The 17,374-nt window shown below is 46.1% G+C and overlaps 1 protein-coding gene across 1 annotated transcript; it reads right to left on the bottom strand.

Annotated features, from left to right (window-relative positions):
• Positions 1 to 9,989: 9,989 nt before the first annotated feature.
• LOC124018122 (actin, cytoplasmic 1) lies at positions 9,990 to 16,803 on the bottom strand. Its single transcript, XM_046333397.1, has 6 exons — positions 16,645 to 16,803; positions 15,171 to 15,299; positions 13,357 to 13,596; positions 11,549 to 11,987; positions 11,252 to 11,433; positions 9,990 to 10,776 (listed from the first exon to the last, which is right to left on the bottom strand). The coding sequence occupies exons 2-6, from the start codon at positions 15,291 to 15,293 to the stop codon at positions 10,633 to 10,635; spliced, it is 1,128 nt and encodes a 375-aa protein (XP_046189353.1). The 5' UTR covers positions 15,294 to 15,299; positions 16,645 to 16,803; the 3' UTR covers positions 9,990 to 10,632.
• Positions 16,804 to 17,374: the final 571 nt, after the last annotated feature.

Below are 17,374 nucleotides of genomic sequence, written 5' to 3' on the forward strand. Positions count from 1 at the left end.
GACCGTATTCAGCGAACGAAGACCACCTGAGAGAGACTACAGACCGTATTCAACGAACGAAGACCACCTGAGAGAGACTCAGACCGTATTCAGCTCATAACGTTTGATCCAACGAACGAAGACCACCTGAGAGAGACTACAGACCGTATTCAGAAACTCTTGAAACACAAGGGTCTTCTCTATAAACACACACCCAGACTTCTACCTGTAAATACATACAATAGTTCTAACACTCATAGATATATATAAAAGACAGGAAGTGATTTTATTTACCAGGAAGACATCCTCCTGGCTGGATCGTAGCTGTGAGTCACAGTAGTTTTGATGAGAGGTTTGTCTATCTGACAGACGTATTACGAGAGAGAGACTTGCTGACAATCCCAACAATGGGGGTGGGGATACAGTCCTGTGTTCTGATTGGTGCCTGTCCTGTCTGGTCCCGCCTACTCCCCCATGACCTTATCACCCTGCTGGTGTTAACAGGGTTCTGATGATCTGATGTTTAGAGATATTATCAGTGTTTCTCTGGAGTGAACACACTCTTATTGCCCCCCCACCCCCCTGGTCCCCATCTATCTGTCCTCATCTTTCCTGCACCCCCTGGTCCCCATCTATCTGTCCCCCCTGGTCCCCATCTATCTGTCCCCCCTGGTCCCCATCTATCTGTCCCCCCTGGTCCCCATCTATCTGTCCCCCTGGTCCCCATCTATCTGTCCCCCTGGTCCCCATCTATCTGTCCCCCCTGGTCCCCATCTATCTGCCCCCCTGGTCCCCATCTATCTGCCCCCCCTGGTCCCCATCTATCTGCCCCCCCTGGTCCCCATCTATCTGCCCCCCCTGGTCCCCATCTATTCCCCCCCTGGTCCCCATCTATTCCCCCCCTGGTCCCCATCTATCTTCCCCCTGGTCCCCATCTATCTGCCCCCCTGGTCCCCATCTATCTGCCCCCCTGGTCCCCATCTATCTGCCCCCCTGGTCCCCATCTATTCCCCCCTGGTCCCCATCTATCTGCCCCCTGGTCCCCATCTATCTGCCCCCCTGGTCCCCATCTATCTGCCCCCCTGGTCCCCATCTATCTGCCCCCCTGGTCCCCATCTATCTCCCCCTGGTCCCCATCTATCTGCCCCCTGGTCCCCATCTATCTGTTCCCCCTGGTCCCCATCTATCTGCCCCCCTGGTCCCCATCTATCTCTGCCCCCCCTGGTCCCCATCTATCTTCCCCCCCAGCGGGGTTTCAGCCTTTTCTCCGTCCTGACACACCCCATGAGCGTCTCTGTACGGGGGGAAAATATTATTTAGAAAATTCTAAACGTTTGTTTTGTAAATGTCTTTGAGCCGAGGGGGAGAGATGGAGGAGGGAGGAGGAGGAGGAAGAGGAGGAGGGGAGGTGGAGGAGGGAAAAGGGTTTGTTTCATATTTTACTGAAGCAATCAACTTAATCAGTGTTTCTCCCGATATCCATTTAGTAGATCAATATTTTATAGTTGATCAATAAAGAGATACATCTATCGATTGTCGTCTCCTGAATTATGTCTCCTGTCTTATCAGACCTACTAGATCATTAGCCGATCAATCCTATTGTATTTCAAGTATCTTTTACATTAACATTTGTCCTCAAGTGCTGTGCAGTGCCGAACAATGTCCTGTCCCCGAGCAGCGGCCCAGTTACCGGGGGAACCCCCTCCAGAAGGAGAAACCGTGTTCAGCTGGACTCCATTTTGTGTCAGTAATGAAGCTGGTTCCTGTTTTTAAAATGGAGGAGAGTTTTCCCTCTTAGGGTCTCCATGCTGAACACTCACACACACACTCACACACACACGCACACACACACACCCTCCTTGCTCACACACACACACACACACACCCTCCTTGCTGACTCACACACCTTTCAATTTCTCTCTCCTCTGTCAGTTTAATTCAAGGGGCTTTATTGTCATGGGAATCATGTGTTAACATTGCCAAAGCAAGTGAGGTAGACAATAAACAAAAGTGAAATAAACAATAAAAAATGAACAGTAAACATTACACTCACAGAAGTTCTAAAAGAATAGAGACATTACAAATGTCATTATCTCTAAATAAATAAACATAAATATGGGTTGTATTTACAATGGTGTTTGTTCTTCACTGGTTGACCTTTTCTCGTGGCAACAGGTCACACATCTTGCTGCTGTGATGGAACACTGTGGTATTCCACCCAGTAATGTGTGATGTCACACTGTGGTATTTAACCCAGTAGATGTGTGATGTCACACTGTGGTATTTCACCCAGTAGATGTGTGATGGAACACTGTGGTATTTCACCCAGTAGATGTGTGATGTCACACTGTGGTATTCCACCCAGTAGATGTGTGATGTCACACTGTGGTACAGTAGATGTGTGATGTCACACTGTGGTATTTCACCCAGTAGATGTGTGATGTCACACTGTGGTATTCCACCCAGTAGATGTGTGATGTCACACTGTGGTATTTCACCCAGTAGATGTGTGATGATGTCACACTGATGTGTGATGTCACACTGTGGTATTCCACCCAGTAGATGTGTGATGTCACACTGTGGTATTTCACCCAGTAGATGTGTGATGTCACACTGTGGTATTCCACCCAGTAGATATAGATGTGGAGTTGATCAACATTGGGTTTATTTGTGGGTCTGTGTTTCTGAGGGAAATATGTCTCTCTAATATGGTCGTACATTTGGCAGGAGGTTAGGAAGTGCAGCTCGGTCTCTCTCACCCATCTGCTCTGCCTTCCAGCAATCTTCTCTGTGGGTGTGTCAGCAGAGACCGTTCTGATTGGCTGAGTTCAAGCGAACAGAGGCGTCCTATTGGCCGACAGCACATTACTGTCAGAGACAGAGCAGGGAATGGAGGGGAGGGTAATTGTGTCTTCCTAACTGGCTGAGGAAGCCTCTGCTGCCCAAGGCTGAGACAGAGCAGGGAGGGGAGGGTGTTGTGTCTTCATAACTGGCTGAGGAAGCCTCTGCTGCCCAAGGCTGAGACAGAGCAGGGAGGGGAGGGTGTTGTGTCTTCATAACTGGCTGAGGAAGCCTCTGCTGCCCAAGGCTGAGACAGAGCAGGGAGGGGAGGGTGTTGTGTCTTCATAACTGGCTGAGGAAGCCTCTGCTGCCCAAGGCTGAGACAGAGCAGGGAGGGGAGGGTCTTCCTAACTGGCTTAGGAAGCCTCTGCTGCCCAAGGCAGGGAGGGGAGGGTGTTGTGTCTTCCTAACTGGCTGAGGAAGCCTCTGCTGCCCAAGGCAGGGAGGGGAGGGTCTTCCTAACTGCTGAGGAAGCCTCTGCTGCCCAAGGCAGGGAGGGGAGGGTGTTGTGTCTTCCTAACTGGCTGAGGAAGCCTCTGCTGCCCAAGGCAGGGTCTTCCTAACTGGCTGAGGAAGCCTCTGCTTCCCAAGGCAGGGAGGGGAGGGTCTTCCTAACTGGCTGAGGAAGCTTCTGCTGCCCAAGGCAGGGAGGGGAGGGTGTTAATAACTGGCTGAGGAAGCCTCTGCTGCCCAAGGCTGCGTGTTTCAATCCAATGATATGAAAGATGTTTTTGAGATTTTTCTTTTAAACCTATTAGAATAAATATATTAATATAAACTCAGGAAAGAAATAAACGCCCCTTTGTCAGGACCGTCTTTCAAAGATAATTCATAAAAATCCAAATAAACTTCACAGATCTTCATTGCCCAGGGTCCCTGCTCATCTGCGTGAACGTGCCTTAGTCACGTTGGGGTGGCAGGGTAGCCTAGTGGTTAGAGCGTTGGACTAGTAACCGGAAGGTTGCAAGTTCCCTGAACAGGCAGTTAACTCACTGTTCCCCGGTAGGCCATCATTGAAAATAAGAATTTGTTCTTAACTGACTTGCCCAGTTAAATAAAGGTACAAAAAAAATAGGCATGCTGCAAGGAGGCATGTGGCCAGGGCAATAAACTGCAACGTCCGCACTGTGAGACGCCTAAGACAGCGCTACAGGGAGACAGGACGGACAGCTGATCGTCCTCGCAGTGGCAGACCACGTGTAACAACACCTGCACAGGATCGGTACATCCGAACACCACACCTGCAGGACAGGTGCAGGTTGGATACAACTGCCTGAGTTACACCAGGAACGCACAATCCCTCCATCAGCAGGACTGTCCGCGGGAGGCTGAACTGAGGGCTTGTAGGCCTGTTGTCAGGCAAGTCCTCACCAGACATCGCGGGCACAAACCCACCGTCACGGGAAAAAGTCTTCACTGATGAGTCGCGGTTTTGTCTCAGAAATCTTGCTTGTTTGTAGGTGACCAAATACTTATTTTCTACCATAATTTGCAAATAAATTCATTAAAAAATCCTACAATGTGATTTTCTGGAATTTTTTTCTCTCATTTTGTCTGTCATAGTTGAAGTGTACCTATGATGAAAATTACAGGCCTCTCTCGTCTTTTTAAGTGGGAGAACTTGCACAATTGGTGGCTGACTAAATACGTTTTTTGCCCCACTGTATATATAAGATATATAGTAGTGTTACAGTATATATATATATATATATAAGTCTGTAGTGAAATCTGTAGCGTTACTAGTATCAGCTGAACTAGAACGATATATAGTAGTGTTACTAGTATCAGCTGAACAATATATAGTAGTGTTACATTATATATATATATATATATATAAGTCTGTAGTGAAATCTGTAGCGTTACTAGTATCAGCTGAACGATATATAGTAGTGTTACATTATATATATATATATATATATAATATATATAAGTCTGTAGTGTTACTAGTATCAGCTGAACAATATATAGTAGTGTTACATTATATATATATATATATATATATATAGTCTGTAGTTACTGAGCTGAACAAATCTGTAGTGTTACTAGTATCAGCTGAACGATATATAGTAGTGTTATAGTGTGTGTATATATATATATATATATATATATATATATATATATATATAAATAAAAGTCTGTAGCTTGGGAGAAAGAAAGAAAATGTTCATCATCTCTGCTTTGGCAACAAAAAAAATGTAGTTTAATTATGAAGAAATTAAATATTTATTTAAATATATTAAGTTTAATTATGAGGAAATTAAATATTTATTTAAATATATTAAGTTTAATTATGAGGAAATTAAATATTTATTTAAATATATTAAGTTTAATTATGAGGAAATTAAATATTTATTTAAATATATTAAGTTTAATTATGAGGAAATTAAATATTTATTTAAATATATTAAGTTTAATTATGAACAGTATCTTGCAGGATTCAATCGGTGGAATTGTAAGAGTTGTTGCCTCTAATAGAATCCCAAATTAAATATTTTTATTCATCAAATTACTTGGGAAAAACAACCACTTTATTTTATGAGCAGTATTAATTTACCTTCCTTACTAACCACTTAATGTACATGTATGTTACTGTTGACTGTTCATCACCATGGAGATTAATCAAATCAAATCAAATGTATTTATATAGCCCTTCGTACATCAGCTGATATCTCAAAGTGCTGTACAGAAACCCAGCCTAAAACCCCAAACAGCAAGCAATGCAGGTGTAGAAGCACGGTGGCTAGGAAAAACTCCCTAGAAAGGCCAAAACCTAGGAAGAAACCTAGAGAGGAACCAGGCTAGGAAGAAACCTAGAGAGGAACCAGGCTATGTGGGATGGGCCAGTCCTCTTCTGGCTGTGCCGGGTGGAGATTATAACAGAACATGGCCAAGATGTTCAAATGTTCATAAATGACCAGCATGGTCAAATAATAATAATCACAGGCAGAACAGTTGAAACTGGAGCAGCAGCACGGCCAGATGGACTGGGGTGGACTGGGGACAGCAAGGAGTCATCATGCCAGGTAGTCCTGAGGCATGGTCCTAGGGCTCAGGTCCTCAGAGAGAGAAAGAAAGAGAGAATTAGAGAACGCACACTTAAATTCACACAGGACACCGAATAGGACAGGAAAAGTACTCCAGATATAACAAACTGACCCTAGCCCCCGACACATAAACTACTGCAGCATAAATACTGGAGGCGGAGACAGGAGGGGTCAGGAGACACTGTGGCCCCATCCGAGGACACAACCGGACAGGGCTAAACAGGGAGGATATAACCCCACCCACTTTGCCAAAGCACAGCCCCCACACCACTAGAGGGATATCTTCAACCACCAACTTACCATCCTGAGACAAATCAAATTTTATTTGTCACATACACATGGTTAGCAGATGTTAATGCGAGTGTAGCGAAATGCTTGTGCTTCTAGTTCCGACAATGCAGTAATAACCAACAAGTAATCTAACTAACAATTCCAAAACTACTGTCTTATACACAGTGTAAGGGGATAAGGAATATGTACATAAGGATATATGAATGAGTGATGGTACAGAGCAGCATAGAGTAGATGGTATCGAGTACAGTATATACATATGAGGTGAGTATGTAGACAAAGTAAACAAAGTGGCATAGTTAAAGTGGCTAGTGATACATGTATTACATAAGGATGCAGTCGATGATGTAGAGTACAGTATATACGTATGCATATGAGTATAGCCCACAAAGATCTCCGCCACGGCACAACCCAAGGGGGACGCCAACCCAGACAGGAAGATAACATCAGTGACTCAACCCACCCCTCTCAGGGACGGCATGAAAGAGCCCCAGTAAGCCAGTGACTCAGCCCCTGTAATAGGGTTAGAGGCAGAGAATCCCAGTGGAGAGAGGGGAACCGGCCAGGCAGAGACAGCAAGGGCGGTTCGTTGCTCCAGAGCCTTTCCGTTCACCTTCCCACTCCTGGGCCAGACTACACTCAATCATATGACCCACTGAAGAGATGAGTCTTCAGTAAAGACTTAAAGGTTGAGACCGAGTTTGCGTCTCTTACATGGGTAGGCAGACCGTTCCATAAAAATGGAGCTCTATAGGAGAAAGCCCTTCCTCCAGCTGTTTAAATTCTAGGGACAATTAGGAGGCCTGCGTCTTGTCTTGTGATTGTAGCGTACGTGTAGGTATGTACGGCAGGACCAAATCAGAGAGATAGGTAGGAGCAAGCCCATGTAATGCTTTGTAGGTTAGCAGTAAAACCTTGAAATCAGCCCTTGCTTTAACAGGAAGCCAGTGTAGGGAGGCTAGCACTGGAGTAATATGATAACTTTTTTTGGTTCTAGTCAGGATTCTAGCAGCCGTATTTAGCACTAACTGAAGTTTATTTAGTGCTTTATCCGGGTAGCCAGAAAGTAGAGCATTGCAGTAGTCTAACCTAGAAGTGACAAAAGCATGGATTAATTTTTCTGCATCATTTTTGGACAGAAAGTTTCTGATTTTTGCAATGTTACGTAGATGGAAAAAAAGCTGTCCTTGAAATGGTCTTGATATGTTCATCAAAAGAGAGATCAGGGTCCAGAGTAACGCCGAGGTCTTTCACAGTTTTATTTTAGACTTCTGTACAACCATTGTTGTGTGTTCGATTCCCACGGAGGACCCGAAAATGTCCGCACTCACTGCTTTCGCTGTCATTTGCCTAGTTACTGGTTTTGATTTTAAATCTGCTTGACAATCTATGTCTGTCTAAGCAATGATCAACAAGCAATTTGACAGAGCTTGACGTCATTTTAAAAATATATTTTTTTAGAGAATAATGGGCAAATATTGTACTATCCAGGTTTTGCGCAACTCTTCCGACAGAGGAATTTATGCATTTCTCTGCAGGTGCGGCTGTCTTTCCCGATCTGAATCAATTTGATGGACAACAGATTTTCTCGTGGAGTTTTCATTCAATCGGGGTTTCAAAGTACATTTAGTTGAAGCCATCCCTTTAAATTATGGTGTACCTTTAATGATATATTTTGTGCACAGACTCACTAGAATTACATGGAGAGAACGGGTTCACAATATAGAGATCGATGACAGAAAGACATCAATGAATTTTCGTCTCCGTTTGCAAAACCAACTGGTAGATTTAAAAAATACTCTGATCTTGTAATTATTTAGACCGAAATGTACGGTTATCAATGTTTGTATGAATAAGAAAAAAACGGTTCGGGAAGCCTATAAAATATATTGATAAATTAAAAATAAAATAAATGCTTTTCCGGCCTGGAACCGGAAGGGTTCGCTAAACCTTTCCTCGTGGTTTCCTCGATCGGTAACGTGGTAGAATGATGAGGGAATTTAATCAAGGTTAGAGTGTGAAGAACATACCTTATTCTAGCTCCAACTCAAACAAATAGTGGATGAATAAACATGCTATTTTCACGCTTAAATTCAAGGTCAGAAAAGGCACAGAGAGAAATGCGTTTTATTTAGTGTCTAATGGAAGTTCAGACCCCTCGACTTTTCCCACGTTAAGTTACAGATGGTTTTTTCCCTCATCAATCGACCCCCAGTGACAAAAGCAAAAACAGGTTTAGAATTGTTTGCCAATAAAATATCGTCTTCAGACTTTTGAAGCACCTTGGTACTGGTACCCAGGCTATATGAGATGGACGTGACCCGACCGTCTCAAATCTACCATCAGAACCATGTTGAGTTGGACTGGACACCTTCAGACTCACAGCATGTACTTTCCTGTAAAAACATTTGATATCGAGTCTCCAGGTTAAATCGGGAGCTACCAAGCTCGACACAAAACTATTCTGAAAAAGTACAAGCACTTTTCCCATCATTAAATCTCACAGCTAAAAATCAACATTCCATCCCTGGTTACCACGACTGGTTAAACAAGCCACACCTGTGGGTAGACATACTTTCTACTTCAATGTTAACCGCAAAGTACACTTCCTGGCAGAAATAGCACTTGTATTTATTTGTAAACTTTCCCATTGAACGAGCAGCAGTCCAGAACATTATTTACTCCCCTTGTCAATTAAAAGGGAAATTACACACCTTCCAAACCTTAAAAGGTATTGAAATTAATTGGATTTGAGTGGGAAACCAAATCCAGAATCGGCCGAATTTAGGACCCGGGGGAGATGAGGTGCCAATTTGAGATCGAGCTGGCAACCCTGTCATTTCTCTCCTCTTCAAGAAGATGATCAGGTTGGAGAACCACCACTCTAATTCAATGATCCCCACACCGAGCCAGTAGTGTTACAGCCCCTGAACAAGGCAGTTTAAAACCCTCTAATTCAATGATCCCCACACCGAGCCAGTAGTGTTACAGCCCCTGAACAAGGCAGTTTAAAACCCATCTCTAATTCAATGATCCCCACACCGAGCCAGTAGTATTACAGCCCCTGAACAAGGCAGTTTAAAACCCTCTAATTCAATGATCCCCACACCGAGCCAGTATAGTATTACAGCCCCTGAACAAGGCAGTTTAAAACCCTCTAATTTGAAAACGAGCCAGTATAGTATTACAGCCCCTGAACAAGGCAGTTTAAAACCCTCTAATTCAATGATCCCCACACCGAGCCAGTATAGTAGTTTACAGCCCCTGAACAAGGCAGTTTAAAACCCTCTAATTCAATGATCCCCACACCGAGCCAGTAGTGTTACAGCCCCTGAACAAGGCAGTATGATCCCTGAACAAGGCAGTTTAAAACCCTCTAATTCAATGACACCGAGCCAGTATAGTATTACAGCCCCTGAACAAGGCAGTTTAAAACCCTCTAATTCAATGATCCCCACACCGAGCCAGTAGTGTTACAGCCCCTGAACAAGGCAGTTTAAAACCCACCTCTAATTCAATGATCCCCACACCGAGCCAGTATAGTGTCACAGCCCCTGAACAAGGTGAGTTCCTAACCAGACTTACCTAGTTAAATAAATCACTAGCGACATAACAGGTGCTAGCTGACAATTATCCAGAGACTCACATTGTGTTTATCTTTAGGTAGCTCTGAGAGAGATGAGAACATTGTCGCTGTGCTATAGGAAAGCACCAGGATGTTGATTTGACTGGAACCCACACTATACCCCCCCCCTTGGTCCTAGACCCGGAAGCTTCCTGCCACCCCACCCAGACAACAGTGAACTGTACAGGAAGGGAGTCTCAGACAGGAAGTGATGTCGGAACACATGTGCACTTTTATTGGGAGTTTAGTCAGTGTACAAGTTGCCCCCCCCCCACTGGTCCCTCTGGCACCCTTAATCACCTCTGACCCCCCCCAGCAGAGGTCACACTCGGGTTCATTTGCATAAACAAAAACAAAACAAAAAATTACCAGGACCAAGACTTAAGGCTGCAAGTACAAAAAAAAACCCAGACACTGTGACATAATTTACATACAAGCCCCATGTTACAGAACACTGTGGCAGAGAGCCGGCAGCCTTCACAGAGGCAAATACCTGTTCTGAAAAGTTTAACAAAACAATTGGAATGACTCGAAAAGAAACAGAATGTACATGTTTTTTAAAGTCCTCAGCTGCATGATAGAATCTCAGGGGTCCTTTACATTTTTTTGTTTTTTGTTTTTAACTCTTTAAAAACCTTTAATCCATTGTGTCACCGTTCCAGTTTTGTGTGTATATATTTTTTGTTTCACAGATCCTGAGTCAAAAGAAAAAGCGCCAAAATAAGAGAAGCCATGCCAATGAGACTGAGAAGCTGGGTCTGGGCTCTCTCTCTCTGGGTGGTGTGTCTGGTGGCAGAGCTGAAGTGGTAAGTCGGGTGGCTGGGTCGGTCGTTTGGGATGGGTACAGTCTGTTTAGAAGCATTTACGGTGGACGATGGAGGGACCAGACTCGTCGTACTCCTGCTTGCTGATCCACATCTGCTGGAAGGTGGAGAGGGAAGCCAAGATGGAGCCTCCGATCCAGACGGAGTATTTACGCTCTGGAGGGGCGATGATCTGGAGAGGAGAGAGGGTTACATTAACATGGGTCTGACTGCAGTATTAACATCCGACCACATGGTGGCAGCAGAGAGTTAAATTAACATGGGTCTGACTGCAGTACTAACATCTGACCAGTGGGGTTAAATTAACATGGGTCTGACTGCAGTACTAACATCCGACCACATGGTGGCAGCAGAGAGTTAAACTAAAAGTAGGGGACAGGACTTCAGATCAGTCTACTGGATACTAAGTTAAGCATTGTATTGCTGTTTAAAGGCCTGACACGGTTGATTTTTACAGTGTTAGACTAATGTAATAACGGTGTATTAGTGATCTTTATAAGGGACTGTTAACTAAGCCTAATAGTAGTGAGAACAGGTATACTGGTGTTGCCAGGCCATCCGATTAGATGACTGGTATTTAGTCCTAGTTGGTAGTTCTTGTGTAGCCTTCATAAAGGGACATGACAGTTGACTGTAGTGATTCTCACCTTGATCTTCATGGTTGAGGGGGCCAGAGAGGTGATCTCCTTCTGCATCCTGTCAGCGATGCCGGGGTACATGGTGGTTCCTCCGGACAGCACAGTGTTGGCGTACAGGTCCTTACGGATGTCCACGTCACACTTCATGATGGAGTTGTAGGTGGTCTCGTGGATACCGCAAGACTCCATACCTGAGAGAGAGAGGAGACAAAATGGCCGTCGTTACACTGCTCACAAGACTGCTGCCGGCTGGCGACGACACATCTGACCTCTAGCGACGATTCTGAGTGTTTAGTTGAAACTCACCGAGGAAGGAGGGCTGGAAGAGGGCCTCTGGGCAGCGGAACCTCTCGTTGCCGATGGTGATGACCTGTCCGTCAGGCAGCTCGTAGCTCTTCTCCAGAGAGGAAGAGGAGGCAGCGGTGCCCATCTCCTGCTCAAAGTCCAGCGCCACGTAGCACAGCTTCTCCTTGATGTCTCGTACGATTTCCCTCTCGGCCGTGGTGGTGAAGCTGTAGCCGCGCTCCGTCAGGATCTTCATCAGGTAGTCTGTGAGGTCGCGGCCGGCCAGATCCAGACGCAGGATGGCGTGGGGCAGAGCGTAGCCCTCGTAGATGGGTACTGTGTGGGTCACGCCGTCACCGGAGTCCATGACGATACCGGTGGTACGGCCGGAGGCGTACAGGGACAACACGGCCTGGATGGCCACGTACATGGCAGGGGTGTTGAAGGTCTCAAACATGATCTGGAGGGGAGAGAAGAGCGGGATGAGTCACGGTGCTGGAGGACTACAGTAGAGAGGGATGAGTGTCAAGGTGCTATAAAACCACAGTAGAGAGGGATGAGTGTCAAGGTGCTATAAAACCACAGTAGAGAGGGATGAGTGTCAAGGTGCTATAAAACCACAGTAGAGAGGGATGAGTGTCAAGGTGCTAGAGGACCACAGTAGAGAGGGATGAGTGTCAAGGTGCTAGAGGACCACAGTAGAGGGGGATGAGGACCACAGTAGAGGGGGATGAGTCACAGTAGAGGGGGTGCAGAGTAGAGGGGGATGAGGACCAGAGTAGAGGGGGATGAGGACCAGAGTAGAGGGGGATGAGGTGTCAAGGGGTGACCTGAGGAGAGGGGGATGAGGACAGTAGGGGGATGAGGACCAGAGGGGGATGAGGACCAGAGTAGAGGGGGATGAGGACCAGAGTAGAGGGGGATGAGGACCAGAGTAGAGGGGGATGAGGACCAGAGTAGAGGGGGATGAGGACCAGAGATGAGGACCAGAGAGGGGGATGAGGACCAGAGTAGAGGGGGATGAGGACCAGAGTAGAGGGGGATGAGGACCAGAGTAGAGGGGGATGAGGACCAGAGTAGAGGGGGATGAGGACCAGAGTAGAGGGGGATGAGGACCAGAGTAGAGGGGGATGAGGACCAGAGTAGAGGGGGATGAGGACCAGAGTAGAGGGGGATGGGGATGAGAGGACCAGAGTAGAGGGGGATGAGGACCAGAGTAGAGGGGGATGAGGACCAGAGTAGAGGGGGATGAGGACCAGTAGAGGGGGATGAGGACCAGAGTAGAGGGGGATGAGGACCAGAGTAGAGGGGATGAGGACCAGAGTAGAGGGGGATGAGGACCAGAGTAGAGGGGGATGAGGACCAGAGTAGAGGGGGATGAGGACCAGAGTAGAGGGGGATGAGGACCAGAGTAGAGGGGGATGAGTGTCAAGGTTCGAGATCAGTCAGAGGAACATGCGCTAGTGAGTCGAGGAGTAAAGTTAGTGAAGAACCCGTTCAGAAACACAGCAGTCAACCCCACTGCAGGTCGAAACAGACCCCCTGTAAGCGCCGGTGTTGCTATGGTAACTCAGCCAGCAGAGGGCCAGTCTTATTGTTAGAATGAATGCAATCATTAAAGTGCCGTCACTATCTCTACACGCCATAACAGGCATCGTTAAGGCCAGCAAGGTGCAGAACACAGAAAGGAGGAAAGACCTGGAGCTTCTAGAGAGATGAGACAAATCAGCTTTCAGAAGAGACGGCCTGGAGGAGAGGAAGAGGAGCGTGAGGAAAGACAAGGCAGAACCGAAGAGCAGAAGGAACCGTAGAGGTGAGTTGACACATACCTGGGTCATCTTCTCCCTGTTGGCTTTGGGGTTGAGGGGGGCCTCTGTGAGCAGGACGGGGTGCTCCTCTGGAGCCACTCTCAGCTCGTTGTAGAAGGTGTGATGCCAGATCTTCTCCATGTCGTCCCAGTTGGTGACGATGCCGTGCTCGATGGGGTACTTCAGAGTCAGGATACCCCTCTTGCTCTGAGCCTCGTCTCCCACGTAGCTGTCCTTCTGGCCCATCCCAACCATCACTCCCTGAAAACAGGACAGGGTTAGTATATACAGACGCTAGCTAGGACACGGCTAGCATACCAACTACTGGATTGGATGGGGTTAGTATATACAGACGCTAGCTAGGACACGGCTAGCATACCAACTACTGGATTGGACGGGGTTAGTATATACAGACGCTAGCTAGGAAACGGCTAGCATACCAACTACTGGATTGGACGGGGTTAGTATATACAGACGCTAGCTAGGAAACGGCTAGCATACCAACTACTGGATTGGACGGGGTTAGTATATACAGACGCTAGCTAGGACACGGCTAGCATACCAACTACTGGATTGGATGGGGTTAGTATATACAGACGCTAGCTAGGAAACGGCTAGCATACCAACTACTGGATTGGATGGGGTTAGTATATGGGGCCACAGTGCCACAGTGTCTCCTGACCCCTCCTGTCTCAGCCTCCAGTATTTATGCTGCAGTAGTTTATGTGTCGGCGGGCTAGGGTCAGTTTGTTTATCTGGAGTACTTCTCCTGTCCTATTCGGTGTCCTGTGTAAATACCGGAGGACCTGAGCCCTAGAACCATGCCCCAGGACTATTGATGATGTCCCCAGTCCACCTGGCCATGCTTGCTCCAGTTTCAACTGGCCTGGGCCCTAGGACCATGTCCCAGGACTACCTGACATGAGGACTCCTTGCTGTAGTCCACCTGGCCATGCTCCTGCTCCAGTTTCAACTGTTCTGCCTTACTATTATTCAACCATGCTGGTCATTTATGAACATTTAATTGTTCTGTTATAATCTGCACAGCCAGAAGAGGTGGCCACCCCACATATGCTCTCTCTAATTCTCTCTTTCTTTCTCTCTCTCGGAGGACCTAGCCCTAGGACCGTGCCCCAGGACTACCTGACATGATGGCTCCTTGCTGTCCCCAGTCCACCTGACTGTGCTGCTGCTCCAGTTTCAACTGTTCTGCCTTATTATTATTTGACCATGCTGGTCATTTATGAACATTTGAACATCTTGGTCATTTTCTGTTATAATCTCTACCCGGCACAGCCAGAAGAGGACTCAAAGGTTTCTTCCTAGGTTTTGGCCTTTCTAGGGAGTTTTTCCTAGCCACCGTGCTTTTACACCTGCATTGTTTGCTGTTTGGGGTTTTAGGCTGGGTTTCTGTACAGCACTTTGAGATATCAGCTGATGTACGAAGGGCTATATAAATAAATTTGATTTGATTTGATTTGATATATACAGACGCTAGCTAGGAAACGGCTAGCATACCAACTACTGGATTGGATGGGGTTAGTGTGTGTGATTAATATATATATAGTTTGCAGTGTCCTCAATATTAAGTCTGACTGCATTGAGGTGCAGAAGGCTAGTTGTATGTAGCCACTTCTCAGGGATGTGATCTATGGGATGTTCATCTCTATTCTAGTCACTAGGCCTCAAATTAATAATAAACAGACAAATCAAACTAGAACCATATGTAATTTTCAGTTCAAAATGTCCCAAAGCCAATCATATGAGATTAGTTTACATTTAGGCATTAGCAATAACAGGTCCATTTCCGGGTCAAAAACCCCCTTGTTCCTCACCTGATGCCTGGGACGCCCGACGATGGAGGGGAAGACAGCCCGAGGCGCGTCATCTCCGGCGAATCCGGCTTTGCACATACCGGATCCGTTGTCAACAACCAGTGCGGCGATTTCATCTTCCATTTTGAACTGCAAAAAAAAAAAAAAAAGTATGTAAAAAATACAAACAAAGGCTACAAAGACAGACGTTTGAGAAGAGGGTAAAAAAAAAAAACTGCGTTACCCCCCTCAACACTTCCGCACAGCGCCACCCTTAAGAAACACTTCCGTATAAGAGCCCTGTGACGACATGACGCAACACGTCCTGCCTTCCTGGCAGGTTGTAATGACGCGTTCTGACCGCTAGGTGGACACCGCACTGCGCCCTCCAGACAAAGGAGAGTGGCGCTGCGTTCTTTCGATATTACCATATAAGGACATGTTTTGGGATTCTCAGCAGCCCTTTTTGGCGGTTCACAACCAGAGAATACGAACGGTTTTTAAACAAACCCGGATGTGACCACTCCCCTCTTTGCCAAGTAGCATTTCAACCCCCCGGCCGCCATTTTATAAACTCCCCAAAAAACACAAGACGACCGTGGAAATCTGACTTTAAAATGAGCGCTAATGACATGGAAAAATAAACCTCTTTAATAAAATTTAAAACACACTTCTCAATATGAAATCCCAAGTCTATAACTCCCATTCAAAAGCTGATTTACTACTAAGGAGGAGACTTAAAAATAAAAATAATTTAGTTAACTGCCAAGTCCAGTGTTGTGAATAAACCTGCCAGGTTAAAGGCCATTTCCTGCTGGCCACGCCTTGGTCACTGCTGACGAGGTTCCCCCCCTTCCTCCTGACCGGACCGGTTTCCCGGATAACCGCTCAGGTTATAATAACCTACGGCTTTAAGTACTACACACATACCAATAACACATTAAACTAACTTTATTTAAGTTAAAACTATTTGTGTCGAGTAGTTAAAAAGCAGTTGATGTTAATATTAACACGCAGGATAAACTAGGTCTGAACCTACAGCCGCAGAGCTCAACACAAAGAGTCCCTGAGACCCCCCTTTTACCCCGGGAGGGGGGGTCCAACAGCTGGTCAAAAAACACATATAATAATCAGTTTAACACCATGTTAAAATAAATATATTTACTGTAGGTGGTTGCATGGGGGTTAATCCGGTTATTGATTACCTAACAAGTCACACCTGCATATATACGCCCAATCCATTATAAAGTCAACATGTTGCAAACCTGGTTAAAACATTTATTGAACCTGATCAACCATGCATATTACTGAAACAGCATGTTAATTAAGTCTACCCTATAAAATCATACAAACAGCCTTGTGGTTCATGTCCTCCACTATATAACAAACCAGATTAAAATGAATTAAAATACGCAACCAGATACGTGTTTACTTTGTATCTGTTACTAAAAACAAAAACGCCATTAAATAGTTGAGTTATGTAGGTTATTCTTACCTTTTGGGAGGGGGGTGTTTCAAGGGTAAATGATATAATCCCGCACGAACTGCGTGTGACGGCGCCTCAAAGTGAACCGGTAGTCGGTGGGCGCGTGGTTTTTATCTCCCGGTTAGATGCCCGGCTCGAGCCATAAAAGGTAAACTTTCGGATTCGCGCAATCTGATTGGTCCGGTGTCACGGAACCGGGCGCGTCGCCATAACACGCTACTCCCTGCTGCAACTAAACTACAGCCGGTTGTGAAACGCCCCTCTCTGTCTCTCTGTTTCTCTGTCTCTCTCTCTCTCTCTCTCTCTCTCTGTTTCTCTCTCTGTCTCTCTCTCTCTCTCTCTCTCTCTCTCTCTCTCTCTCTCTCTCTCTCTCTCTCTCTCTCTCTCTCTCTTCTCTCTCTCTGTCTCTGTCTCTCTGTCTTCTCTCTCTCTCTCTCTCTCTCTCTCTCTCTCTCTCTCTCTCTCTGTCTCTCTCTCTCTCTCTCTCTCTCTCTCTCTCTCTCTCTCTCTCTCTCTCTCTCTCTGTTTCTCTCTCTGTCTCTCTGTCTCTCTCTCTCTCTCTCTCTCTCTCTCTCTCTCTCTCTCTCTCTCTCTCTCTGTCTCTCTCTCTCTCTGTTTCTCTCTCTCTGTCTCTCTGTCTCTCTCTCTCTCTCTCTCTCTCTCTCTCTCTCTCTCTCTCTCTGTCTCTCTCTCTCTCTGTTTCTCTCTCTCTCTCTCTCTCTGTTTCTCGCTGTCTCTC

This window comes from Oncorhynchus gorbuscha, unplaced genomic scaffold (genome assembly GCF_021184085.1).
Source record: "Oncorhynchus gorbuscha isolate QuinsamMale2020 ecotype Even-year unplaced genomic scaffold, OgorEven_v1.0 Un_scaffold_396, whole genome shotgun sequence".
NCBI classification, from domain to species: Eukaryota; Metazoa; Chordata; class Actinopteri; order Salmoniformes; family Salmonidae; genus Oncorhynchus; species Oncorhynchus gorbuscha.

Bases quoted from the DNA above. Each gene is read 5' to 3' on its own strand.
- LOC124018122 (XM_046333397.1), bottom strand. From the start codon at position 15,293: ATGGAAGATGAAATCGCCGCACTGGTTGTTGACAACGGATCCGGTATG. The intron at 13,597-15,170 runs GTGAGGAACAAG...TCCTGTTTTCAG, and splicing joins TCGGGCGTCCCAGGCATCAG to GGAGTGATGGTTGGGATGGG. The intron at 11,988-13,356 runs GTATGTGTCAAC...TCTCCCCTCCAG, and splicing joins ACAGGGAGAAGATGACCCAG to ATCATGTTTGAGACCTTCAA.